The 27,759-nt window shown below is 35.4% G+C and overlaps 1 protein-coding gene across 1 annotated transcript; it reads right to left on the bottom strand.

Annotated features, from left to right (window-relative positions):
• Window positions 1-20: 20 nt before the first annotated feature.
• LOC121424748 lies at window positions 21-15,815 on the bottom strand. The gene is made up of 8 exons (XM_041620513.1): window positions 14,065-15,815; window positions 13,199-13,378; window positions 12,286-12,366; window positions 10,258-10,358; window positions 9,855-9,933; window positions 9,285-9,337; window positions 8,110-8,235; window positions 21-4,182 (listed from the first exon to the last, which is right to left on the bottom strand). The coding sequence occupies exons 1-8, from the start codon at window positions 15,803-15,805 to the stop codon at window positions 2,797-2,799; spliced, it is 3,747 nt and encodes a 1,248-aa protein (XP_041476447.1). The 5' UTR covers window positions 15,806-15,815; the 3' UTR covers window positions 21-2,796.
• Window positions 15,816-27,759: the final 11,944 nt, after the last annotated feature.

The raw sequence follows: 27,759 nt of genomic DNA, 5'->3' as shown, positions 1-27,759 counted from the left end.
AGAAATGCAAATGTATACACATATTTTTTTGCAAGTGTGGATATATATTTCTTTGCCAATGTGGATATATGTTTCTATTTGTGCAATAAAATGTGAATTGAAAATGCAATAATATCACTTTGTTCTTATTTACATAATTGTCTAAATTTGAGTCTATTCAATATTTCAGTCAATTGTAAGACACTTTACAGAGGAAGACGAGTATAGCATTATGGAATGTGTTGCCTTCCTAAACTGTATAAATGTTACATCCTATCATATTTCTATCAGAAAAAAAAGGAAGACGTCATTTATCCTATAATATTTTACAAATACAGTTATGAGGGAATAGACACACAAGTAGATGACTATAAAGGAAAGGGAAATGATAAAAAATAGTATTTTAAAAATCTCATCATTAGCTTATGATAATGTAAAGCTGTTTTAAATACGAAAGTAGGGGAGGGCAAAAGGCAAGAGCAAATGACTTGGAATGAAGGAATAGATATTTGATGAAGAGATAAAGATAGAATCATGATTTAAAATTAAACATGTAACCATACACAGCGAATTCATATTACATCAAAGGGAAAATTGCAGTGACTATCACTGTTCGTCAAAAAAAAAACAGAATTATTTTTATTTAATCAGAAGTTTTAACCGTAATATGTGTAGTAAAATGTATTTCTAGATATTGTGATAAATTCAAATTTGTTGACATAACCTGAAACACAGAAAATATAGAAAATAGTAAAAAACACAAATCAAAATTTACATTCAATGATATAGAAATATGACAAAAGTAAATTGTTACTTTGGAATCATGAAATAATTCAAAATCATTGAATTTTACAATGAAAATAATAGAATAGCAATTGTAAAAGAATGCAGGATAACACTTTCTGTACGTTTTTCATATGTTAAAAGAAGCTATTTCGGAAACCAATCTATGTACAATGATGAAAATGAACAACTATAATATTTTATAATTAAAGGGTACATCACAATATATTCCTAAATAAATCAAAATGTTAAATATTTTAACCTGCAAATATTTACAAATATCCTTATTTTATTAAGAATTAAAGCACTAATAATATCTCCCTGGCCTAAGTCAACAAGACACGCGACTTTTACAACTTTCAAAGAATTTCTTTTGAAAGGGTCAAATCATATTAATATGACAAGAGTTTGCAAGAACAATCATGGTGAAAGTCAAGACACCCAGTATTAATCACAATATTTAGCAACCCTTTCCTGGTTGACCACTAGCAAAAATGTTGCGGGACCAACTGCAATTACTAACCTGTAATTAGCACAAGTAAATTGGTCAGAAATGTACCCAATAGGCTTGTTTAATATTATGTATATCTATTTCCTGGGAACCTAGTAATGGTATTCCTTACACTTGTTAGTAAGCAAATAATCATCCTTGGTGAAGCTGTTGGGTAATCTATCACTTCTGAAGCAAGCTGGATGTAGCTATAGTGAGTACATCCAGCTTGCACAGTTTGCCTTGTCATTTGAAATCAAGAGGCGATTATATGATTTATGTTCCACATCTGGAACCACTTAAAAAAAAGAATTATTACTGCTTTTCTACTATAAAGAATTTTCATTAAAAAAAAAATGTTTCCAAAAAAAATCAATCTAATCTATGTTTTTTTACTGGCACATGTAAGTTTGACTACACGCATGTTCCAGCAAGATTATTGTGAGCTTACAAAGGATGTTTACCCTAACAACAAAACAATTGAGGGGCATTGCACTATCAATTTACCTAAAGTTTTACTAGTAGCACGCGTGTTGACTGCGCGCGTACATCTAGGACTGTTGCAATCGTCACTGCATGTGAGAGAGAAAAATAGAACAAAATAATCAAGTTGCACTTACCTTTTTTCGTATATATGGAATATAACGCATAATGACCAAATTAGCTGAAGTGATCAGCGAAACACCAATAGTTCCATCACTGTGAGTGATGATTGTTAGTCAAATCTACCCTTTATTATGTGATTGGACCAATTGTGCTTCAGTACATGTATGCTTATAATTCACTTATGTTAGAAAATGGGTCTACATGTCTTACATGTATGATCAATAAAAATTATCATCTAAAGGGAATAAGGACAGCGCATGGTCTCTGACTTGTTTTGGAGATAATCCAAGACCTTGCAATAATGCATGTATGCAGTGTGTGCATTTGAAATAACCCTATTAAGGTCAATAATTATTGTGCAGATTCACTTCCTTTTACTGTCCTAGTTTTCTATGCTTCTACCTGCCTATTATGAATTTACTACTGAGTCAGTGTACCATACCTTTCACAGTGTATCATGGTATTTTTAGTGGAAAAGTTATTTTTACTATTGAGCCTGTTATTTTCTGACAACTAAACAATGACTCTTCATTATACAGAAATCATTCCTAACACGGAATGCTTAAAGTGGCAAGGCCTAGATAAATCTATCGTATTGTATTGAGAGTGCTGGAACTTTCTGAACAAACAAAGCCCTGCTTGACTAAAAATTTCTGGCATCACTGACTATATTAAGCAACTGAACTTTTATGAAATAATAATAATCATTCTTATTTACCCAAGATAGCCACTTCAGCTCTAATGAATTCCTCTTCCACCGGGCCCTGCATAACATAATATTATTACTACCCTTCTCCATTCTAAAACATAGAGCACCTGACGAGAAGGCAGAAGATCCTATTTAAAAAAGTTTTTGGTATTGCCAGGGATCGAACCCATGACCTCCCGTTCGTGAGGTGGGCGCTCTACCTCTGAGCCACCATGTCCAGTTTATGATGTTAGTTGTTCGAAACCATGCTCATTACTCGCTGGAACAAGTTTTCTGTTTCTTCCGCTTCATCTTCGCTGATTCCCACTCCACTCATGGCCAGACTCTCCAGGAGACGATCGGACTCGTTGATCTCACACAGGGCGGGAGTGTCCGAAAACTGTGGAGTAGGTATGGCAACAGCAGAAGGATCACTATTCTTCATGTTTCCTGTCACTGAAGGGACTGTACAACTGTCCAGTGTTGAAGGTAGAGATTTTGGACAGACTGGTGGAAGAGTAGAGGTGTCTTGACAACTCTGGTCTTGTGGAATAGGCGTGAAGTAAAACGAATGGGAAAGGGACGAAGTGGAAGTACCTTTATTTGACAAATTAGCAGGCTGAAGAATCCTAGTGTCTGGGTGCCATACCATGTCAATTGATTGAGTCTTCAGGACAGAACTTGGAAACTGAGACGAATGTGACTGGGTAGTGGGAACATTGTAGCTCCAGTCATGTAATGTCTGGACAGCAGTATTCTTGCAAACTGGTTGTTGACTTGCAACAGCCTCCTGAAGGCCTCGTGGAATCAATGGATTATTGGAATGAGGTCTTGATGGATCTGTAGTCACCTTGAAAGAATTGCCAAGTTGCTGAATAGGCACTTGATTGACAGAACCCTGAAGGTTGAATGGCACCAATGTAACATCAGGCTGTGATCTGGTCCCAATCATGGAACCATGGACATGCTGCATAGGTATTTGATTGTTTACTGATTGCTGAAAACCAACTTGAGCCAGCTGAACATCAGGGAGTAGCCTTGAGGAATCCATGATCTCCCATGAGGAATTGCCAACATGTTGAACTGGCATTTGAAAGTTGGTTGGTTGCATCTGCATGGAATTCATCTCCATCAGAGGACTCTGCCGATTCAGGTTTGACAACTGGAGCCCCATTTGGTTAGGTAATTTAGCAACGGACTGATTAACACCTTCCTTTGAAAACTCTACTTTTCCTACTGCAGAAGTGGCAAGAGGAACAGGCACTGCCTCCGGCTTAGACATGGCCATCATATCAGGAGTACCACACTGGGCCGTCTGAGCATTGATTGCTGTTTTCATAAATTCTGCACGATCACTGTCTGATGTTTCTGACTTTATGGTTGGAACTGACATCCTTGTGGCCATATCCACTCTCTCTGTTGTCTTATGCTGTTTATCATCTTCTGAACTCACAGGTTCTTCTGGGATGCTGACTGGTGGCATTGCTGTCTTGCTGATTGGGTTTGCTGTATCCTTGTGTACTTCGGTTACCTGATCAAGATTGGTTGCATTAGCTATACCTGGTAGCGCCTTGAGCGGAATGATAGTTTTCCTCTCTCCACCCTTCTCTGACTTCACTCTTATAAGCATTTTCTCCTGAAAGAAATAATAAAGGGGGGAGTGATATGGTATCGAGTAGGAATTTTACCATATATGCCACACATCAAGCACACAGATATACTGTATCATGGCCCATGTCAGGATTAAATTAGACCATGGTCTAATTTTGTGATAAAATTATGAGAGCCACAAATGTAAAAAAAACATTGTTTACATTGCATGTTACTTAATGTTTACCATGATCTTCCCAAATTCTTTATTGGTGAAGACAATTATTATCTTATTGATATTTCCCAGACAGTTGTTAAATGAGATGACACATTGAACTCCTATTGGTAGATATTTATATCAAAATTTGGCTAACCATAGTTAAACTACAACATTAAACCAGAGTTTAAATAAAACCAGACTTCAGAATAAGGGCCAAAGGCTTCAGTGTTTCAAGATGTTTTCACTACTATGACAAACACAAATGTAGACACAACGTAAAACGGGTCTATATCAGTATATCGGGAGGAGAGACCTGCGGGTCACAGTTCTGTGTGCGCGTCCTTGTAGGCGACCCAGATTGGCTGGCTCCTCCAATGCGCCTTTGAATGTCTTTGACAGATATATGGCGCTATACAATTGCTGTGCATCATCATCATCTTATGTGAGCAAACATAATTGTTGAATATCCTTAAGTAAAATGAAACATTCTCTTGACAATGCAACAGATTGAAATAGTTTCATCTTAGATATTTAAATCTTCTTATTCTACCATTGTCCTGTTTCATAAATCTGTTTACTGATATTAAGGATGTGAAATGTGCAATTTTATTTGTTGAGAGTAAATTTGTCAGGGAAAGAGCATTTGTTGTGAATCTTGATTCATGCTTTACTTGACCAAATCACCTTCATCTTTATAAAATCTTTATATGATATTGGATGGCCTTGAGGTTAATACAAGGAAATATTGGACGAGCTTTGCATAAATATTGGACGAGTCGAAGACGAGTCCAATATTTTGCAAAGCGAGTCCTATATTTCCTTGTATTGACCGAAAAATGGGACATCCAGTATTATGATTATTATTCATACAGAGAATTTTAGCAAATAATTTTTAACTTACCCTCCCGCCCTGAGACTCTGACTCTGCTGTATGATGGGGGGACCTAAAGCTACGCACTTTGCTTTCAAACAATAACAAGTGGAATGCCTCTGGCCGTCTCACCTGCATCACGCGGTTCAATATAGCAGCAGTGCTGACTTTGAATACTACTCTAACTCGCACAAGATGTTCAGTGATACATGGTTACTCTTATGTCCACTTTTTATGAACTAGACCAATAAACTTACAGAGATATGATGGTTATTCACCAAAAAACCCCAACATGGCCAAAGTTCATTGACCTTACATGACCTTTGACCATGATCATGTGACCTGAAACTCAAACAGGATATTCAGTGATACTTGATTACTCTTATGTACAAGTTTCATGAATCAGATCCATAAACTTTCAAAGTTATGATGGTAATTCAACAGATACACCCAATTCAGCCAAAGTTCATTGACCTTTGACCTTGGTCATGTGACCTGAAACGTGCACAGGATGTTCAGTGATACTTGATTACTCTAATGTCCAAGTTTAATGAACTAGCCCAATAAACTTCCAAAGTTATGATGGTAATTCAACAGATACTCCCGATTCGGCCAAAGTTCATTGACACTAATTACCTTTGACCTTAATCATGAGACCTGAAACTTGCACAAAATTTTCAGTGATGCTTGATTACTATTATGTCCAAGTTTCATGAATCAGATCCATAAACTTTCAAAGTTATGATGGGAATTCAACAGATATCCCCAATTCGGCCAAAGTTCATTGACCCTAAATGACTTTTGACCTTGGTCATGTGACGTGAAACTCGTGCAGGATGTTCAGTGATACTTGATTAACCTTATGTCCAAGTTTCATGAACTAGGTCCATATATTTTCTAAGTTATGATGACATTTCAAAAACTTAACCACAGGTTAAGATTTCGATGTTGATTCCTCCAACATGGTCTAAGTTCATTGACCCTAAATGACCTTTGACCTTGGTCATGTGACATGAAACTCTAATAGGATGTTCAGTAATACTTGATTAACCTTATGGCCAAGTTTCATGAACTAGGTCCATATACTTTCTAAGTTATGATGTCATTTCAAAAACTTAACCTCAGGTTAAGATTTGATGTTGACGCCGCCGCCGCCGCCGTCGGAAAAGCGGCGCCTATAGTCTCACTTTGCTTCGCAGGTGAGACAAAAACTGTCCCAATTTTAATATTTCAACAAATAATTATATTTCACTAATTTGTGGCAAACATTCTAAAGATCATTAACCAAGTAGAAAATATCACAAAACTCACTAATACGAAAATCCCGTCGTGTTTTTCGAACACCTCTTGATTTCGCCGCCCGATGTAGAAGGGGTCCTAAAGCTACGCACTCGATTTATCATGCAAAAAAATAGTATTTCCTGTGCCTCAATTTCTAAAATATATTCAAATTATTATAGGATAAAATGAAATTAAAGCGAATATAACTCCAAACTTCCTAACAGTTGTTGGTTTTCTCTGCATTTAGAGATTTACTGCAGCCTCTGTAGAAAAAAATTAATAGGAATTGTTCATCACTCTGCAGTCACAGTTCCACACACAGTGCGCATTTGCCATTGAAAACTGCATGCGCGCGCGATGAGTGGTGCGTACACTTCGGGAATTCCCCTTCTAGTCGTCCAATATTTTCAATATTGTGTCACCTCGGAAAAAAATATTAAGCGAGTTCAACAAACTTTTTAAGTGGGTCGAATGCACCAACAAAATAACACTTGTATTTGGGCTCTAAAATTGTCTGTATGAATAATAATGCTTAATATTACACTTGTCTATAGTCTATTTTAAAACACACTATAATAATACATCATAGTTACCCAGGTGCGAGCAGAGCAGCAATCATTTGCTCTGTTTCAAGAAACAAATTCCTGCCAGGGTCCTGTTACATAAAGGTTTAATACTAGTATAATGGTAACATTGCCATCGAATGGTAACTACCATAGTAACAATCCTCAACAGCCAATCAGAATCAAGGATTCCTAGAAAGTTACCACTGGATGGCAAAGTTAACAGTACATTTTCTGCAACAGGAATCGGATCACAAATTACCTCACCTGCGTTCCCTTATTCTCTACCTGGGTTGATTACAGGATAACACTGATGAATTTTTGGGAGAAGGAAATTAATTACTGGGGTCCCGTTGCATAAAAGTTAACATTATTGTTATTAATATGGTTATTGCCATGCTATGGTAACTTGCATGGAATCCTTGGTTTTGATTAGCTGATGACCAGTGTTACTATGGTAGTTATTGGATGACAAACTTACCATAATAGTAACTGTTATGCAATAGGGCCCTGGGAAGGCAAAGATTGATAACTATGGTAACATTGCCTTTGTGTCAACTACCATCATGGTAATTGGGCTCAGCAGCTAATCAGGTTTCCATAATAGTTACAATGATGGCAAAGATGCAATAGTTTTTGTTATAGCTCTATGGCCTGTATTCTGAAGTCGGGTTTAACTTAGACCACAGTCTAATTCTGTACTAAAATTATGAGATGCCAAAAATATAAAAATCCTGTTTATAATATATTTCTTCTTGTTTAATACTATTTTGGTTTTGTTTGCTTTCATAATGACGGAAAGTACTTCAGATATCATTCACAGACAATTATGGATAATTTGAGTGTCAAATGAGTTAATAAATTGGATGTGTGCTGTTAGGGATTTGTGCCCCAATTGGCTCTCCATAGTTAAACCACAACTTTAAACCAGGGTTTAATATAAACCTGAGTTCAGAATACGGGCCAATGAAATTGGGCCCCAGGAGTAGGATTCAAACCCACTTTCCTCTGATGTTAGAAGTCAGAACCACTACTCACCTCAGAAGCTATTGAATGGTCACTGGATAAACCAACAGGCTTGTTCTCAACTTTTGCATCTACTGCTGATGAGTTTGATGCTTGCGGACATAGGACATGCCTCCCATCAGGTAAGACTAACAGCAGCTGATAAATCAAAGAGATATCAAGATATATGAAATGATCTCATGGGGCGGAAGCAAGCCATCTCTAGAAACATTTTAACCTGTGTTGTATCATTTCTATATTTACATGTTACTAAACCTATTCAAATGGCTCTTTTTTTTAAGTATTACCTATCTATTCAAAGAATAAGTACTGAAGGAAAGGGAAAATGAAATAATTGAATGTGAAAAAGAAAAATCCTATAAATATTGCACCATGTAAATGATGGAATGGTCATATTCCTTTCTGAACAAATTGATTTTTAATGATAGAATCAAGAGTGATGCATGATGTGTCTCTTGATAAGCAAATTATTTTTCAATGGAAAAGTCTGTTTCCACTACAATCCATAAATTGAATTGATTCCACATCTCAACAAAATAATCAAAACAAAGTTTCAAATTGCCACACACATGTTTTTAAGGGTAGCATAGTGGTGGAGATAACACAAAGGTTTACAGTTCACCATGTGGAGCCCTGAAAAAGACTGTTAAGATGGTGAAACGAAGAGAAGTTAATAAGAAATGAAAATAAAGAAATTGGAAGGTAACAATGTTTTTGATGGGAGTGAAAGTCTGGATTAGGACTAATCTGTCAGAGGACTAGATTATCTGATTACAAGGACCAAAAAAATCTCACCAAAAAATTGGTTGCAAATAGTGAAAGGTTGTAACAAAACGGTACGCCCATAGTCACGCAGAAACATTTCTCATGACACAATAATGATATCACTATGTCAGAATGTAACATGCGTGACATAATGATATCACAGTATTATCTGAAATTTCTTCTTTATTCATGCTAAAGATGGGCAATCTAGCTGTCTCAGCTTATTTGAAAAGTGTTTCATCAACATTTTTTGTATTAAATAAGTTTTCATACCCGACAACTACAGTATCCCTGATTTTGATCATTAGAGAAGCACAAATCTTTGAACTTCAGATAAAACATCCCACAAGACCTTTCATGAAATATTGCCAAGCTTGTCATACAATAACTCAGCAAAGAGATAACATCCCAGTATAACATACCTGTGGCTTTGGTTGATTGTTGTTCTGGTTACTATTCTGTATATTTCTGACATCTAATTAGGGTCAAGAAGGAAACAAAAATATTTTTTAAAAATTGATTTTCATTCATGAATCATTCACCATAGATTGAAGACTTCAAAAATGGACATAAACATCCCTCCCCTCTTCCAGGAATTAGTACCATGATGGTGTTGCTATTGATTGCATGCATTATCAGTCATGCTAGCCAATGGCTCTGGGAAATTGCGCTAACATTGATTGGAGGGGCAAACCATAGTAACACACAATTCTTTGCCCCTCCTATTGTCTGATTACAATATTGAGGTACAACTGATGCATGCGATTGATACTTCACTTTTGATTTCCTGCTAAAATCAGGAAAGCAAGAGTATGCTGTCATTCAACCTTATTGTAGTTGCTAACTGGAAATGTACATTGCCCCATTATGTAATAGTAACTATATACCAATGGTATCCATGGAATCCTTGATTCTGATTGCCTATTGATGGTAGTTACCATTTGATGCTTTTATGCGACTGGGCACAGATTTCACGAGTCATTTACACTTACGAGTTGTAGTTCCTTGGCTGCCTTCTTGGGGATTTGATTGGCATATGGCCTGTTCTTCATTGTGTACAACTGCAGGCATCTAAGATTTTCATGGGAAAAAACAATTAATGCATACTCGATCACACAAATCTCCTTCTTGACACCAGTGTTGGGAGCCTTAAAAAATATTTTAGTTTTCTCCTCCCCTGGGTATCCCTGGATCTTCCACTGGAATAAACTATTGTATTACTAACTTGATTTATGAACTTGAGAATGCTTTGCTATATCGAGTATCATATCATAATTTCTAAACTTCATTTGCATTTAATGTTACAAAAATTATGAGCAAAAGTTCCAACTTCCTCACTGGAATTGGACCAACTTATCAACAGGGATAGAAACATTAGCCTGCTCAATGAATTACCTTAGACATTGTCTGTTTTTTTGTCTCAGCTGCATTCTTTCTTTTCTCTACAACTTCCACTGTGGGCTTAGGAGTCACATTGCTATCAGTAGTTATTGTCACTGCATAAGAGAATAAAATAAAGATGTGGCTAACATGATTCAAAGAATAAAAGTAGCTTTTGATTATTAAAATGATAGTTTATGAAGTCACTAGCAAGCATCTCCTCCACATGTCATGTCAAATATAAAGTCCATAAAATGCCATTTACTCACAAGATTGAAAATGGTTTTACATAATACTGTGTGTGCAATTTACAATATAATTTCAGAAAAGCTGGTACAAGAAAAACATTTTAGTCATAAGCCATTAAAAAACTAATATTGTATAACACGACATATTGGACACCAGCTTGCATATGTCACATACCAAAATCAAACTTGACAAATTCATAACTTTATTTTTTTTTATTTTTGTCAACCTCCGATTGTTATATATGTTGTTCATTTAGGCCACAAAAGACATGCCATTAAGTAGCATATTATCTCCCCATCAGATACAAGTTGCATCATTCAAATCAATACTTTACAAGAGGAATTCTGAGTGATCTGGGTTGTTTCATAAAGACTTGTTATAAACAAATGCACAATTTCTATAACAAATTTACCATCAGCCAATCAGAAAGAAGGTTTTCAGTAGCTTTTAACTGTTATTGCAAAGTTGTTAATGTAACAAGTTTTATGAAACGGGGCCCTGGTGACGCATGTTGCGGAGAGTAATTTGCACTTAAGCAAATTCCAGTAGCTTAGAATATCTGTCAATGAAAATCGCTGGCAAACTCTTAATAAAATTTTGATTGGTGAGTTTGATTGCAATTCTTTTTTCAATGTACCCCAGGAGGTTTGTAAGTGACCTCTTTCATTGAAAAGCAGAATTTCATAATTTTATTGAAAACAAGTGGAATGCCTCTGGCCGTCTCACCTGCATCAAGTGATTCAACATAGCAGCAGTGCTGACTTTGAAAACTACTATAACTCGAACAAGATGTTCAGTGATACTTGGTTACTCTTATTTCCACATTTTATGAACTAGACCAATACACTTACAGAAATGGGATGATAATTCAACAAATACCCCCAATGTGGCCAAAGTTCACTGACCGCACATGACCTTTGACCTTGATCATGTGACCTGAAACTTGCACAGGATATTCAGTGATACTTGATTACTCCTATGTCCAAGTTTCAAAAGTCAGATCAATAAACTTGCAAAGTTATGATGGTAATTCAACATATACCCATAACTTTGAAAGTATGTTGGTCTAGTTCATAAAACTTGGACATAAGAGTAATCAAGTATCACTGAACATCCTGTGCGCATTTTAGGTCACATGACCAAGGTCAAAGGTCAATGAACTTTGGCCTTAATGGCCATTATGGCCAAAGTTCATTGACCTTTGACCTTGGTCATGTGACCTAAAATGCGCACAGGATGTTCAGTGATACTTGATTACTCTTATGTCCAAGTTTTATGAACTAGACCAACATACTTTCAAAGTTATGATGGTAATTCAACAAATACCCCAAATTCGGCCAAAGTTCATTGACCCTAAATGACCTTTGACCTTGATCATGTGACCTGAAACTTGCACAGGATGTTCAGTGATACTTGATTACTATTATGTCCAAGTTTCATGAATCAGATCCATATATTTTCTAAGTTATGATGACATTTCAAAAACTTAACCTCGGGTTAAGATTTTGATGTTGATTCCCCCAACATGGTCTAAGTTCATTGACCCTAAATGACCTTTGACCTTGGTCATGTGACATGAACTCTATTAAGATGTTCAGTAATACTTGATTAACCTTATGGCTGAGTTTCATGAACTAGGTCCATATACTTTCCAAGTTATGATGTCATTTCAAAAACTTAACCTTAGGTTAAGATTTTATGTTGACGCCGCCTCCGCCGCTGTCGGAAAAGCGGCACCTATAGTCTCACTCTGCTGCTATGCAGGTGAGACAATAAACTAGTTGTGAGGCTTACCAGCTGTGGGAACCAGTTCATTTGATTTAGTATTTGTCTTTACATCTTTGATTGTTTTGGCTGGTCCTTGCATGGTCATCACTATGGTGTAAAATAAAAGTACAAAAATTAGAGCAGAAATATTTCTATAAAATTGCAAGCAATTTGGGACAACTAAACTTTCAGCAAGCTCTGTTAATTTTTCATGCACATAAATCCAAGGCACAGTTTATATCACAATAAAATTTTTTTAACAGAACAGTGTTTCCTATACAAATTTTCTGTATCTGACATGTACAAAGTTTTAAACTTTATTTTATGAAATTAGTATTTCATTTGCCATTCTAATTTATAATTTGTATGAAATCAACGTAAAGTTTTTGAATTTCTCTTGAAAAAAATGAAGTCAAATTGACTCTGCTCTTTATTGCTAAACATTGTTGAGTGAAAAAAATCAATTGCAATTGTGAAAAAAAATCAGCATTCATGTCTCTAGACTTATTAACATGGGAAAAAATTGGCACACAATTAATTTTTTATATATTTCATGATTTGGGTAGAAAATGAAAGACTTGAGAATTAACAAAACAGTGCAATATGGACAGAAAAATGACACATTGACTAGAAAAAAGTCCATCTATCATTTTCAATTTCATTAGCATTTTGAGATATTCACTTGGGGGATGTTTTACCTGGACTACTTTGCAAGCATATAAAAACAGTCATATGGCAAGTTGTTTTTCATTTTCTTGTGAACAAGAAGTTATTTCTTGATGTGAAGTAATAATTTTGTATCAATAACAACTGGCAATTCTTGAAAATAATGGGAGAAAATGGTAAAATGGTTCAACATGTATGTTAGCTTATTCTGGCTAAAAGTTTTATGCAGCAGGTCCCAGATGTGACTGACAGCTCCTGTAGATGGAGTACTTACTGGATCCATGCCTTTGGCTAGTCTGAACAGGTATAGCTGGGCATAGTACCTCCTGCCCATCAGCCATAATCAGCACCATCTGATTGTAAGGCATCGGCTGGTTTTCACCTCCAAACATGGGGACAGCAAGATGTTTTCGACGACTTGGACGTTTGTGAGGCCTGGGCTGGTATACCCAATCTATAAAGTATAAAGGATCAATCAGAATAGTTGCTTATTAAAGAAAGTAACTTTACACTGCATTTCCTACATGTCCCATTCATTAAAAATATTCTATTTTCAGTTCCCGTAATATTAAACATTTAGAAAAATAAGTATAAAATAGTAAACTAAATGGGATAAGTTATTTTTTATAAAGAAATGACAGTTTAAACATAAAATCAGAAAGTATTTTTTTTTGTTTTTGCATTGCTTTTGAGATTACATTTCTCATCATAATATTATATTTAAATGATTGATTTGAGAGATAACCTAGAACCAAACAATCGAAAGTGACTCTATTTGTGCACTTGATATATTATCAGACATTGTTTCATATCCCTTTCTATTTCTTTAAAATATTTTTATTCATCATGTTGAAATGAATGTATGGAATATTCAATACATGATATGGGAGAGCTACTCACATATGACATCACAAATTTTGAACTTTAAAAATCCATAACTTTCTTAAACTTGGGTGGATTTGCATCAAACCTTCACTAATATTTTTTTTCTTATTTTGCTGCTTCTAAGTATTAAAACCGCTTTATTGGCAAGGTGAAATTCACCTTTAAACTCTCAATGGGTTTACATTTTAGATACTGTGTATGCATTAGTCATGATTGAGTCATCTAATAAAGCTTTTAAAAAGGTCAATTAATCACCTGGATGATCTTTTCGATGTTGCAGTTTCAGCTGGATTGCTTCATCAAAGTATTCCTGTTTGATGTTGTAGTCAAGATCATTCCACATGATACCCAGCTTGACACTTATCTCAGCATTCGTCATCCCAGGCGTTTGACGAGCGAGGATTGCACGTTGCTGGCGAGACCATATCATGAAAGCATTCATTGGTCGTTTGATCTTCTCTCCCTTCTCATTGAGCGATGGGTCCTTGACATCAGATCTTGTTTGGTCAGTATCCGGGTGATCTGCTGAAGATTCACTGATGGTTGGAGAAGAAATGGTAGAGATGGACACCATTGTAAGTGACTGAGAATCCTTTCCTGAATCCACTGACTGAGCTTTCTTGTCAAGAGATTTCTTTTTACCAGATTTTCGCTTTCTTTTTGGCTTTGGCTCCTTGGTGACAGGTACCGATGAGCTGATGTCAAGAAGCTTATAGCCAGGGTATGAAACAGGTTGTAGCTGAAATGCCTCTGAAGAAAGAATTGGTTGTCCTGTGGTTATGACATTGCCTGCTTTAATTGTGGAAGGTGTTGGAACTGTAGATGAGCTGGCAACGTAATTACACTGAGCCACTTTTTTGGGAACACTTGCGACAGATGGAGCTGAAATACCAGAAGCTATTTGGGGTGTCCTCAGTTCATCAGACGTTTTTGTCTTTGAAGCTTTCGGGTTGTATTTAGATGGCATGGTTGTCGATGAAATAATCTGACCCGACGATGCCTTCATGACTGTCATTGTTAGTGTGCATGGAGAAGACACTGTTGAAACAAAGTCTTGGTGTTTGGAATTGAGGAGAGGCACCAGTGATATCCCACCTACTGCTTTTGCTGCCTCAGCAGCTGCAGTATTTGTCACAGTGGTTGATTCTATATCACACTGAGTGTCATTTTCCATCAGTTGATGCTTTGCTAGAGAATTATCTGTTGACATAACTACATCCACAGAGGGTTTCATGGAAGATGTATCATTCTGTGGGTCATTTTGAGTTATTAAAGTCTCATCAATCCTCTGGTGGATAAGCTGCTTGACAATCATACTGCCATCTTCTTCCTTAAAATTTTCTTGGGATTTATGGCTTATCACTTCACAAGTAATTTCCAAATTCTCTGAGTCTTTAAGGAAATAGTTTGGATGATCATCAGATCTCAAAGGTTTCTGCAAGGGCATATTTTCTCCAATCTTGGTGTTAGATCTCTGACATGTAGAGCGTTTCGCAAGCAGATCACCATTACTGCCAATCTTCTTTTGCTTGGAGACCTTTCTTCTGGTGGACTTTGATTTTGCTTGCCCATTTTTGCTCAGGTCTTTGCTCTCAAGGCAGCAATCATCCATTCGTTTGGTCAGGCGAACCTTTGTCTTTTTCTTTCTCCCAGCACTTGTTGAATCAGCACTACAACTCGTTTCATCTGTATAAGAACAAACTGCTTCAGTCGATTCACAGGCCGGCATCTTCCTAGAATGTGCTGGAGACTGCTTTGTTTCTACTATGACAAGGCCATGTGGACTCTCAGATACCACCCAAGGAATCTTCATGCTGGCAGAACCTGGTGATCTAGAGGGTGTCACTTCTCTTGTACGGTCATTTTTTCTGCGAACTTTGGACCTAGGGGTAGAAACCAGTGAGGTTGATGATCGAAGACGCCTCTTGATTGGACCTGGCTGTGGTTTTGCTTCTCTAGAATCGCCTGAAGAGTCCAGAAGAATTGAACTTTCCATATTTTTCTTCTTCTTGCATGATGGGACAAGTTTCTTTACCCTGCATTAGGAAATATAATGAAGTAAAAGAAGAAATCGGTGAAAAGAGAAACAAGTGGAGCGCCTCAGGCAGTCTTGCCTGTATTATGCGATTCAATGTAGCAGCAGTGCTGACTTTGAAAACTACTATAATAAATAATTATTCACAAAAACACCATTCATATAATGATATACTATTTTCAATGACCCTAAATGACATTGGATCTTGATCATGTAACTTTAAATTTGTCAGTGATACTTGATAACCTTTATGTCCACATTTCATAAAGTCTCATAAATCTCCATAAACTTTCAAAGTTATGATGGCAATTCAACAATTACCCCAACATGGCCAAAGTTCATTGACCTTAAATGAACTTTGATTTTGGTCATGTAACCTTAAACTTTGGTCATACTTAATTAACCCTATGTTTAAGTTTTTTGAACTAGCTCAATGTACTTTCTTAGGTATGATGTCATTTCAAAAATTTAACCTTGGTTAAGATTTCAATGTTGCTGCCCCCGCTGTCAGAAAAGCAGCACATACAGTCTCACTCTGCTTTTAAATACAGGCGATACAAAAATGATTATGAAACAAAGGAAGAAATAATCAAGTGTCCAGAAGAAGGCATTTCTAATATTTTTTATGATCAAGAATTTGGAAAGGAAACCAAAATATGCTTAATACCAAAATAATTTCATTGCTAAACAAGACTTTCATCTAGTTTCAAATATTTTACCCTCATTTAAAGCGAAAAGCGACTTTACCAGAACACCATAATCATAACTAGGGATAGAGGTCTCCTACATATAGTTGCTCCCCTCATTGACACTATGCATGTTCAAATCATTGAAAGATTTCACAGTAGTATTTCATTAATTTTCCTTTTTCAATCTAGCATTATTTTTTTTACAACAAATTTAAGAATCTGGGGCAGCACCCAGTCAAAGACTATATTGGATGACAAAACAACCATATTACATACCAAGCAGAATACAACAATGGAGGTTTAACACATTTTTACTACTTACTAGCATTTCATTTAGAAACACTCAAATGCTCAAAAGGGTTACGCAAATTGTAGCTTGATATAATAAATCATAAATGCAGTATATCTACATCTACTATAGATCATTACAATATTATTAAACAATGTTTATTTTTGAAAATGGAAAGTAGGAACACTAAAGTTCTATCAGAAATGTGTGTTCAAGGCAAAAAAAACAAACTATACACATGGATAATTGGACATCTACATGTACTAAAGATCAATAAGATAATGAAAATTGATTGACGAAGATGTTCTTAAAAATTGATGAAAGTTATTATCAAGTCTCAACAACGTAGAAAGCAAGTTGAGGTAAACCACATGGTCTACTAGGTTTGCGGCGAATTGTAGCTTTATAAAGAAATATATCTCATTAAGTTAGAAAATTAATGAATAGATAAAAAAAAAAAAATTTCAATAAAATTCAACCTAACGCTCCAACATATTATCAGTGGGCTGTTTAAATTGTTACATTGAAAAATATTTACAGCTCAGAATAGAATGTATTTTTGAATAATGGCAATGATGGCCACCTCATAATTTTCTACAAAGTCTCCTAAATCCTGTAGAAAAACCTTTTTAAGGAAAATTAAGGCTGCCACTAATTTAAATTTCATAACTCTAAACTAAAGCTTTTTATCTGCTGTCCTTAAAATTATACTATGTCCACATCTACTGAAGATCAATGACATAAGGAAATTGATCAAAACTGAAAAGAAAGTAAATATCACAACTCAACAAGCTGGGAACTAAGTTGAGTTGAATCACAGGCATAATATTGAATTTTATAAAAAAAGGTGTATTATTTAAAGCATCGCGATAGGCCAATATGCGTCACATGACACACCACTTTTTTTGTGCATTGCATGGCAGTGCAAAAAGGTGTGCAATGAAAATTGACATTGCATGCTCAAGAAGAAAAGTGTGGTAGGAGAACCGAGAGAAGTCCAACAAAGTGTACTGTAACTTTTTAAGAACTTGTTTCTGTGTTGCTATTTTATAAAACAAATAATGCACTTGATCTGTGCCTGTCGTGTGTAAAAAGTAAATGCAGAGAAAGTTCCGTTTCTTCAGATGGTTCACACTGGGCACTAGCCACCAGCGGCTTGTGCACAGTGCGGCACCTACGGTATGGTCAGTTCCCAATGTCTGCGCGGTCTCCCAAGTCTGCGCACCCGCGTATCTGTGCGATTTTAGTAAAAGAAGATACGCAACGAGCATGAACTTTACACATGCAATACATAGACAGGTATTCATAAAAAATCCGACTCAAAATGGTGGAAAATAATGAATTCAGGGCATTTCATGTGACAGCCTCAAAATGCAGCCTTTGTCATCAAAAGCCCCAAATCGTGTGCAAAGTGAATGAGTGCGCAGTCATGGGTTCCATTTTTTTTTCAATCTGAAAATGACTGCCCAAGGTTTTTTCAAGGAAATCCTATATTTTCTCTCATTTTTCAATGAGAAATTTGGTACACTTACTCTTAATGATATAAGGAACATTGTTAACCAAAAAATTTTGTGAAATAAGAAATTCATGTGAAATCAGAACTCAAATTGTTAGGTGCGCAGAATTGGGGCCCACCATCATACCTAAAGAAACCTTGCGTGCTCTGCATTTCCACTAACACACTAAGCTGCATGCATTATTTGTATACAAATCTGTTCTGAATTCTTGTCCACATGTGTTTTATGTTTAAAACTTTTCAATACTGTGAGTGTTGAAAATTAATTTACATATTTTTAAAGTGATCAAAACAAATTTAAAAAAAATATTGCTGAAAGGTTGGAGATTTAAGCAAGCTAGTGAATGAACGGGCTGAATATGAAACAACTAATGTTAGGCCAGATCTAAGGTTAGGCCAACCGGTATACCCAGTTGTGTGTCCGGACAGGTTGTGTGTTTTTACTTTTAGAAAGTCATTTGGAAAAATTCACAACCAAAGACAAAGTTTCATCAATTTTTAGTAGGATGGGGGGTCGAAGCCTTCTTTTTTTTATTGGATTACACTAAAAATATGAACTCAATAGTTGTGATCATGTTCTATTTTGTTCTCTAGGCCCTATAATATTTTTGAACGTTTTGGACTAAAAATTGATGAAACTTTGCCTGTATATTTTTCAAATGACTTTCTACTCTAGTAAAATTGATTGTCTGGACACACAACTGGGTAGATACAAAATGTTAGGAAACAGATCTATAAAGAACAAAATAGATGATTACAAGTATTGAATTCATATTTTTAGTGTAATGCAAATACAAAAAAGAAGGCTTCAAAAAGATATAAAGTGTCCGGACACCTGACCCCCCATCGGCATCGTACCCGACGAAAATGTTTTTTTTTTTTTAACAAAACACAATTTTAATCCATGTTATGTATATAAATGTATATAGAAAAAAATCTTAAATAAATATCCAAACTTCCAAAAGTATTATATAAATAAGCATATATATTCAAACAAATGTAGCATGCATACAATATAAAGATTTCATTGAAAATTCAACGTTCATAGTTCAAACTTGGATCTCAAAATGTTCAATGAACAGTTGGGTTACATGTTTACAAAAAAATGGAATGTTAACTGTTTCTGAAATGATGTCTGCTTTCTTAAACTGTTTCATAAATTTATGATTTCCCATATATCTTAAGGCAATAAAACAGATTAACCATATCAGATATCTGAGCAGGGCAACTTTAATACATTTTTGCTTGCTTATGACTGTGATCAAATGATTGGTCAATTGTTTCCATTTCTTTATCCACCGACCCAATTTATTGACCGCTCAGGAAAGTCCACTAGAAAATGTGTGGAAATGTAGCAGGCAAAAAGGCAGAGCTAACATCCAGGTATTCTACGCGTTTATACGGGTCCTTGAACCGTGCGGTGCTATACGTCACAATGTCAATCAAGTTGAGACAACGCTGGATACTGCGTCCCCAGGCCAGGGACGTGTCATTTCAATTACATCACACTGGTAAAGTTCAGAGGCCCAGTCTAATAAACATGACAAACTAGATTCCCATTCTTAAACTTTAAAATATATAAATTTTAACGATTTTTGCTCTAGATGTCTGATTTGGTTAATAATACTGACTGGCCTGGGGGCGAATAAGGAATTATATCATCCTCCCTAAATTGACATCACCCTCGTCTATGACCCGGGCAATACAAATCTAGTTTGGGCGATATATGTCGTATCGCCCCGCGGCCAGTCAATGTTGCTTTATTGTCCATTACCCTTGTCTTGGGGCCCATCCTGGGGAGAGTTTCTTCATGGAGCTTCTTGCCAGTGATTTCTAAAGACTAATTTGTTCTGAGCCAATCAGATGCATGGATTTCAGTAGCTTATAATAATAGTCAGAGGAAATCATTGTCCATTTCTTTCATGTAATACTCCCCTGGTTTAGGTGACAAACCGATTTTCATATAACTGTGGACGAAAATGTTGATGAAAACGCTTCCCCGGTTCGCCCCGCTTGTCTCTAACTAACCAGGGCAGGGAGCTCCGGCCCCGCGGGCCGGAGCTCCCTGGCCTTAAACTGGAGTCTAACGACAACGTTACTTACCCAATTAGGCCAAGTGGTTTGTGTGATCCTTTGCAAACTCTGGATTTACCTCTGTTCTTCTTCATATTACTCTTCAGTCTCTTTGAATTCGATTCCTCTGATTCTTTCACTTGAGATTTAACGTTAGAAGTTATTCTCAAGCCAAAAGAACGTGAAGTTGAACTCTGTCTCGTGATGGGAAATCTTCGTTCACGTGCATTTATTTTGCCTTTGTCTTTTTCTGCTTCCGATGACGTCGTCTGCTTTTCTTCCTCCCTGACCCTCCTCAAAATGTTTGACTTCAGTGATTCATTAGCCGAACTCGAACATGAAACGAGATTCATTTTAACGAGAAACTATAAAATTTAGTTTACTAAATGAACTGAAACAGAAAAATTTTGCTTTTGTAGATCTACTGTATCAAAAAAGCGTGCAAATTGAAATTAAAACAAATTGTGGTATGGTGAATTAATGGCTTTAGTTGAGCGCGTAAAACTTAAGCGCAACAATGCAAAATATGATGGCAACAATGAAATGCGCTTAATTGCGCCCAAATGCATTGTTACGCCATTTAGTACGCATACAAACAAGCTTATTCTAGACAGGTTACGCGATGCATAACAAACGACCTAGATATTAATGACCCCAAACATTGTTCATCGAGCTCCCGATCCCCCTTTCACTTCTCTAAAAGCTAAACAATGACAATAACATTTATTCCCATGTCACCCACAGAGTTTGTATTGGAGAAAACAATCATACAAATTAAAATGTACAGAATCATCAATACTATTTCATCAAGTAGTTTTGAAAGTAAAATAATTTACAAATTTTAGCATTAAGAATTATTTAATAATAACGGTTGAAATAGTATACCCGGAAGCTTAAAAAATCTAGTCAGAATTGACACATGATTTTTTTTAAAGAAAAATGTATATACAAACGACATCATCATATCGTTGGCTATTATTCGACAGTTGAAAAGCTCAAAATATTAAATTTCGAGCCTAGAAAAGTTTTAGAAAACTTGAAAATTAGGCATTGAATATTGAATTTCGAGCATAATTATTTATTTAGAAACGAAGCATGATTTTCTTGCAAAATTTGACAAGGTTGGAACGGATGTCTGGATTTTCAAAATTAAATACTATGGCTGATTCATTTTGAGTGCATTCGGTCTTTCAGTGTAATATAAGATGAAACTTTCTCTCTTTAGCAAAAGAAGGACAAAAATGATGAAGGGATTGAAGGTTGCATAATACGATGTTCATATCTTCCTGAGACATATAGCCCATAATATAGGAAGCCGATGATTTCCACAGCAGTATCAACAAAGGGTGATTCTATAAAAGTTTTTTTTTTATTCATTGATGAGGTAACTTTCTAGACGTAGATTTTCTTGAAAGTTGATCAAAGTTATTATCAAGTCTCAACAACGTAGAAAGCAGGTTAAGGTATAACTACATTGGTTTATACGGCAAATCGTAGCTTGATATGAGATATATCCATATCTACTATAGATCATTAAGTTAGAAAATTTATATGAATTAAGAAAAAATCAAAGAAAATGTTCTCTTTTTTTCAATAACACACAACCTACCGTCCAGAATGTTGTCCCTGACATGTGCTGTTTAAATCGTTACGTTAAAAATATACCAGCTCAGAAAAGCCATTTTATGGCAATGATGGCCACCTCATAATTTTCTACAAAGTCTCCTAAATTCTGTAGAAAATAAGGAAAATTAAGGCTGCCACTAATTTAAATTTCATAACTAAAGCCTTTATCTGCTGTCCTTTAAGAAAATTATACTATGTCCACATCTACTGAAGATCAATAACATTAATTGATCAAAACTGAAAAGAAAGTAAATATCACAACTCAACAAGCTGGGAACTATAAGTTGAGTTGAATCTCAGGCAGAGTATTTGAATACAAATCTGTTCTGAATTCTTGTCCACATGTGTTGTTGTTTACAACAAAATATCCAATAGATCTATACTGTTGGAAATCAGCAATGACATATTTTTAATGTAATGGATTAATAATAACAATGGATTAATGCCCTGAAGTTTCAAAATCCAGCTTTTAAACTTATAATTTACATTATACATAATGATGTCTAACATAAGGCAAGTAATGACATTAGCATAATTAGCTCTTATACAACTATTCAAATAAAAGCTCAAAATATTGAATTTCGAGCATGATTTTCTTGCAAAAATTTAGAAGGTTGGAACGGATGTCTGGTTTTTCACAATTTTTATTTTGAGTGTATTCGGTCTTTCAGTGTAATATATTTTAAGATGAAACTTTCTTTCTTTATAGTCAAAGAAGGACAAATGAATTGAAGGGTGCAATATGTGCAAAGCCTCATGTTTCTTTGACGATGTTCATATCTTCCTGAGACAATAGCCCGTAGGAAATCGATGATTTCGTCAGCGGATACAAAAAGTGATTTTATCTTTTAATATTCATATTCAGACGAAGATTTTCTTTGAAAATTCTGTATATAGTTAACACACTAAGGGGGTGTTGCAAGAAAATATTTGCGATCAATAATATTCTGTTGCTGTATTACAACTGATAGATCAACGTTAGCTGTATATAGCAAATCAGATTGAACTTCTTGTTTGAAGGAGCAGATTAGCAATCGATCACTAATTTGCCATTAACTGCAATACATAATTGATTTAGGGACCAGAAATAGACTTACAATATTATTCGCAAGTTTCTTGCAACACCCCCTAAAAGTGTTCGTTTTTTAACGTAAACCAAAGTTTGCAACTATGAATCACTAATTCGTAGAGCTTGTTTTATACCCAATATCTGCTCGAGGAATCAAAAATGTCAAATAATATTCGTCATACCCAATCTATCAAGATCTTGCTTTATCCTCGTTATAACCATGCTTGTATATACCTTGATCAGAAAGTATCTCATAAACCATACCAGACAGTTTTTGTTTTACTGTATCGTGATCTAATCCATATACCAGAAGTTTATCATTCTATTTTCAATATATTTCTTTATTTGAATCTTCCTTGTTCGCCTATAATACCATGCAGTTTGCCATTGACTTATATATAGCTTGAAGAATCTGCTTGCAAAATTTCATGTGAAATACTTCTATACATCTCTAATCACATCTCTGACCCATATATATATGGGTTAAACAACTTGATCATATAATTCAATTTGGATATCCACTGGTAAATCAAGATGATAAATCTTATTCAACAGGCTATACATTGTTCTTCTTGCTTGATTCAGTTGTATATAGTTTGAGCTTTTCGAAATGAATTATTATAATTTAACGTAATTCCAATATACATGTAGTCATAAACTACGTCAAGAGCCTAGTTATGCAATGTAAAAGAACCCGTTTTTCTCACTTTGCCACGGGAAAATATAACAATTTTCGTCTTGTCTATATATATTCACATTTCAATACCATAATCTGATATATTGAAGTTCTTGTTCAGATTTGGCAAGGACAATGGTATTATCTGCATAAAGTAATTTAAACAGCTTCATGTACACATCAATTCCATGATCTTGTAAATAAATTAAGCTTTTCTGGTAAAACATCAAGAACATCAAATACTTCTTTAAAATCGTTTATGAACGTATAGCAAATAGTAAAGATGACAAACTTTCTCCTTGACGTATTCCTATATATATATACTCTCAAATAGGCTTGATTTTTCACCACCTTTGATAACACATGATTTAGCCTGTGCAGGTGTAATGTTGACCACTTTGAAAAAGTTTCCATTTTATATCACTTAAAAAAATTTGTTCCAAAGTGATCTCCTATCCGCAATATCAAATGCCCTACGATAATGATCGATGAACGCACAGTATACTCTTTTTCTGCCAAACGGATATAATTCAAGTACCAAAATAATGTAAGTAAAAATATAATAGCACTGAATGATTATCCCTAAACCCAGCTGTTCATTTCAGATTTTTCTTAGTCTTCTTTAGAATTTAGATATAAATTCAGCCGATGATTTAAAACAACAGTGAATAGTTTACCCAGACAATCAACAAAGTATAAGTTCTTCGGATTTCCCCCTTTTCTTGTAAATAGGCCGTATTAAACCAAAAGTCCAGTCTGTTGGTACAATTCCACTTTCAAACACGGTATTAAATAATTTTATTCAAGAATGAAATGGATCAGAGAATTCTTCAAAAATTCGTTTGGTAGCAAATCTTCACCTTACCGGGGTTTTTTTCAACTTAGTGATCACTTTATCCCTGTCAATTGGTTTGTTAAAAGCTGCATTACTTGTTGGTGATTCGATGATTATTTCAACATTTTTTCTTTGTAATCTTGATTCAAGTTACTGAAATGTTCACAAAATGCTTCAATTTCAATATTGCCAAGCGTTCGTTTTTGATAAACAAGATAAATTGATATAAGTTTCCAATATTCACGAGGTTGTTTCTTTTTCAAACCTCTTAATTCTTGGTGCAGATTATTACAAAATTTGGATTTGGTATTTTTTATCGTTTGTTTATACATGCGTTTCTTTTCTTCAAGTTTTTCAGCTAGGTTAACAACTTTGTTTTTCCTTTGAAGTTTTTCATACCGTTATCATTGAACCAAGGTTTAGATATCCTCTAGATTTTATGATTAGATTTGCAACAACTTTTCATCATAACGCTTTGTTCTGCTGCGTCATAATATTAATTAATTAATTCTTTTAGACGATTAACAATTTAATTAAAAATGTTCACGCGAAATTCCTATTCTTTAATTTTTATATCATGCAATAACATGCTAACGTACTCCATATCTGTTTTTTTTTTTTTTTTTTAGTCTTTGGCAGGTTCAGGATCCCATTTACTAATCGTTATACCGTTTGTGTTGGTGGTGCATTAAAGGGGAATCCAACCCAAATAAAAACTTGTTTTATAAGGAAAAGAAAAATCAGACAAGTTGATAGGTGAAAGTTTGAACAACTTGGACAAACAAAAAGAAAGATATGAATTTTTAAAAGTTGTAAATATTGGTAATCACTATACCCATGGAGATTTCAAATTGGCCGCATATGGGATGTCATAGTGATGTAAGGCAAGTACTACTCTAACTCCAATACATATTATGGCTAAATTGTCATTTTTCCCAAAAGTTTTATTTCAAATTATATTTTTCTTTCATGAGGACATAAAAAAATATATACTACATGGGTTATATTTAGATTACTGCCCCAGGGGAATGTGTACTTAGGAGAAAACCACAAATCCCTGATAATAAAGTACATGGCCTATGGGAAAGTTGTCCTTGCCCCATAGAGATATCTCTATGCCTTGCCACTTGTCATTTACTTACCCAGTTGCCAATTTGAAATCTACATATAGTAGGCCTATTATTGATCTCAATTTTAAAGCAGCTATAACTTTCTTATTGCTTGTCCAATTTCTTTTAAACTTTCACCATTCTGTTTAATTTATTTTTCTCCTTCCCAACACAACATTTTATGGCCAAGGCTGGATTCCCCTTTAAGCTCTTCATTTGGTACGCATTTTCTTTAATACACACGGTAAGAATAATGGCATTATGTTTATCTGCCAAAAAACCCCAAATGTATCCACCATAAATTCTTTATAATTGCAGAATAAGGAAGATGATAAAAGTGCAGTAATCGATTAGCACATGTGAAATCTCCATCTTTATCTATGCCTATTCTTCCATTAACAATAATTAAGCGAAAACTTTTACAGAGCTCCACAAGACGATTACCGTGATTGTTGATTGTTTCATCTTTTTTTTTCTTTCTTGATCTATGTTTACCATTTCTAAATCACTAGTATGTAACATTTCATCACTGTCATCAATCAAAAATGATGAAAATTAGCTTCATGAATTCCGTCAGTTTCCAGTACTTGACGCATATTACTTGTTCTAGCATTAAAGTATCCTAACAAACAGAACGGGAAGTCGTATAGGTGTTGTTGAACATCACTAGATATGTCATCAAACATTAACTCTTGAAAATATTTTGAGACCAGGGACCTGTTGCACAAAACTTTTTACCTGAGAAAACTCTGGTAAAAACTGAAAACTAAGGTTAGTCTGATTTCTGCCATTGACTTTAACACAGGGCAAAAAATCCGGAGTTTTCTCTGGTAAAAAGTTTTATGCAACGGGCCCCTGGTGGAATGTACACTGCTCCAAGTATATGAATGAATATCCAAATGCTATTTTGTCTATTTTTAGCCACAGTATACTGTTTCTAATAAAATGTTTCAAAAACAATAAATACAAGCGCGAAGCGTGAGCAGAAATATTATTTACTGACTTAAGAAGGACTCTTTTGAGCTCTGATTCATCTTCTAATTGTTTTTCTTTTTTTCTATTTATTTCTTTATTTTTTAGCTCTGATTCATCTTCTATTTTTTTCTTTTTTCTCTTTATTTCTTCATTTCTTTGTCATTATTATTTTTTGCACTTCCATGGGGTGGGGGGGGGGGGGGTGGGCAGCCACTTCTTTGCCCCTTGGATCCGCCTGTGTATACTGACCTGAAAAATCACATTTTAAGGACTAAATATGTACGTGGGATCTATGGAGAGGATACCTAACTCACCAATCAAATAATGTGAGCGCGTAGCGCGAGTTGAGTTTTATATTCAGCCCTTTTTGTGATCCTGAACAGGATAACCATCTCGCTAAACAGATTCGAAACGCAAGCACTTTGGTTTTTTTTTGTATATCATTGCAATCATTGTAAATTATTGTAATATAATTCAGCCGCATTTATCCTTTTTGGGCAGGACATTATATTTCATCATATCCAGGCATGCAATACGAGCATTTTTGCGACCCCGTTCTAACATGAATTTGCATGGCGCCAAGCTAATTTTAAGGTCAATTTGGTGCGCTCGGATGAACATGAATTTGGCGTCCCCATTTGAAATATGAGTTTTCCCTTCTCCTCTAAAACATAAATTAGTAGCCCCCGGTCAAATATCAAATTGGCACCCCCCCCCTTCCCTCTTCCTCTCCCTTTTTTCCCCTCCTCCTCTCTCTTTTTGTTCTCTTCCTTTCCCCTCTTCTTCTTTCTTTTTTACTTCCTTTCTTTTCATTCTTTCCCTCTCTCGTTTTTTCTTCTCTTCCTTTCCCCGTCCCCCCCTCTCTCTCTCTCTTTAAGCGGGGGGGGGGCAAGGCTCCTCGGGGGCCCCCGTGGATCCGTGCCTGAGGGCAAGCCTACTCTGTGGGGAGGGGTGGGCGGTGATTGACCCACTTTCATAGAGTTCGAAATTTGATGTGGGGAAATTAATTGCCGTGGATCGTCGCCCAGCATGGTCCAATAAAACAGATTTTTGTCGAA

Source organism: Lytechinus variegatus, chromosome 12 (assembly GCF_018143015.1).
Source record: "Lytechinus variegatus isolate NC3 chromosome 12, Lvar_3.0, whole genome shotgun sequence".
NCBI classification, from domain to species: Eukaryota; Metazoa; Echinodermata; class Echinoidea; order Temnopleuroida; family Toxopneustidae; genus Lytechinus; species Lytechinus variegatus.
Note: the sequence above shows the minus strand (reverse complement) of the source record. Positions and strands in the feature narration are given on the sequence as shown.